Here is an 878-nt window from a genome sequence, read left to right as displayed (position 1 = left end):
AAAATACAATAAAAAACATCAATAAAGTTTTAAAAGTTCCTGATCATTCGCATGAGGATATCTCTCCAATTGAAAATTTAATAAAACACAAAGAAAAAAATGAAATGAAAGAAAAAGAAAAAGAATTTTTAGAATTTAATAAAGATTTTGAAGAATCTGATATTTTTGATTCGGAGAGAAAAAATTCTGATGAAAATATTGAATCTATTGGTGAAAAAATTTATCCAAAAGGAATGGATGGTGTAGATTTTAATAATGAAACTTATCCGGATAGTTATTACGAGCAACCAACACACACTCAAAATTATCCTACAAATATTACTTCCAATGTTATTCTGGAAGAAGATGAATTCGAGGAAGAAATGGATCAATTCGAACCAGAACCTTCGGTACACAATTTAAACAAATCTAACCGAAATAGTGTAATGGAAGAAAGAAATTATGATGAAACTAAAAAAGTTTTACCAACAGAATCTCATGTGGTTAATAATTCTTCAGCTCGACAAGAAAACAATGAAAATTTATTGAAAACTTGGAAAAATAATGATGAAACCTCAAATACTTTCACCGACTTACGCCATTCAATAATAAATGATATTTCTAAAAATGACAGTTATGATTCAGATTCAAGTAAAACAGATAGTAATAAAGGGTATGAAGGAGTAAAAACAAAAAAATCAGAAAATAACAGTAATGAAATATCGAATGCAGATAATAATAATTCAATAGAAAAAATAAAAGATTTAAGCATATCGACAAAAAGTAATTTAGCTCATCTTTTAGAATCAGATTCTGAATCATTTCAAATTGAACATGGAGAAATTATATCTGGAAATGAAGACAGTGATTTCGATTTCAGCTTTAATCAAAATCCCTAA

At 26.9% G+C, this 878-nt stretch overlaps 1 protein-coding gene across 1 annotated transcript in view; it reads left to right on the top strand.

Annotated features, from left to right (window-relative positions):
• Positions 1 to 878, top strand: part of Phum_PHUM419890 (glutamic acid-rich protein precursor, putative) — a gene marked incomplete at both ends in the record, with an annotated part of 2,685 nt that extends 1,807 nt beyond the window's left edge. Inside the window, one exon of the mRNA XM_002429044.1 lies at positions 28 to 878. Within this exon, the coding sequence (XP_002429089.1) occupies positions 28 to 878 (851 nt within the window). The remainder of the gene's footprint in view (positions 1 to 27) is intronic.

Source organism: Pediculus humanus, genomic scaffold (genome assembly GCF_000006295.1).
Source record: "Pediculus humanus corporis 1103172108186 genomic scaffold, whole genome shotgun sequence".
Taxonomy (NCBI): domain Eukaryota; kingdom Metazoa; phylum Arthropoda; class Insecta; order Psocodea; family Pediculidae; genus Pediculus; species Pediculus humanus.
This window is presented reverse-complemented; position numbering and strand designations above follow the sequence as displayed.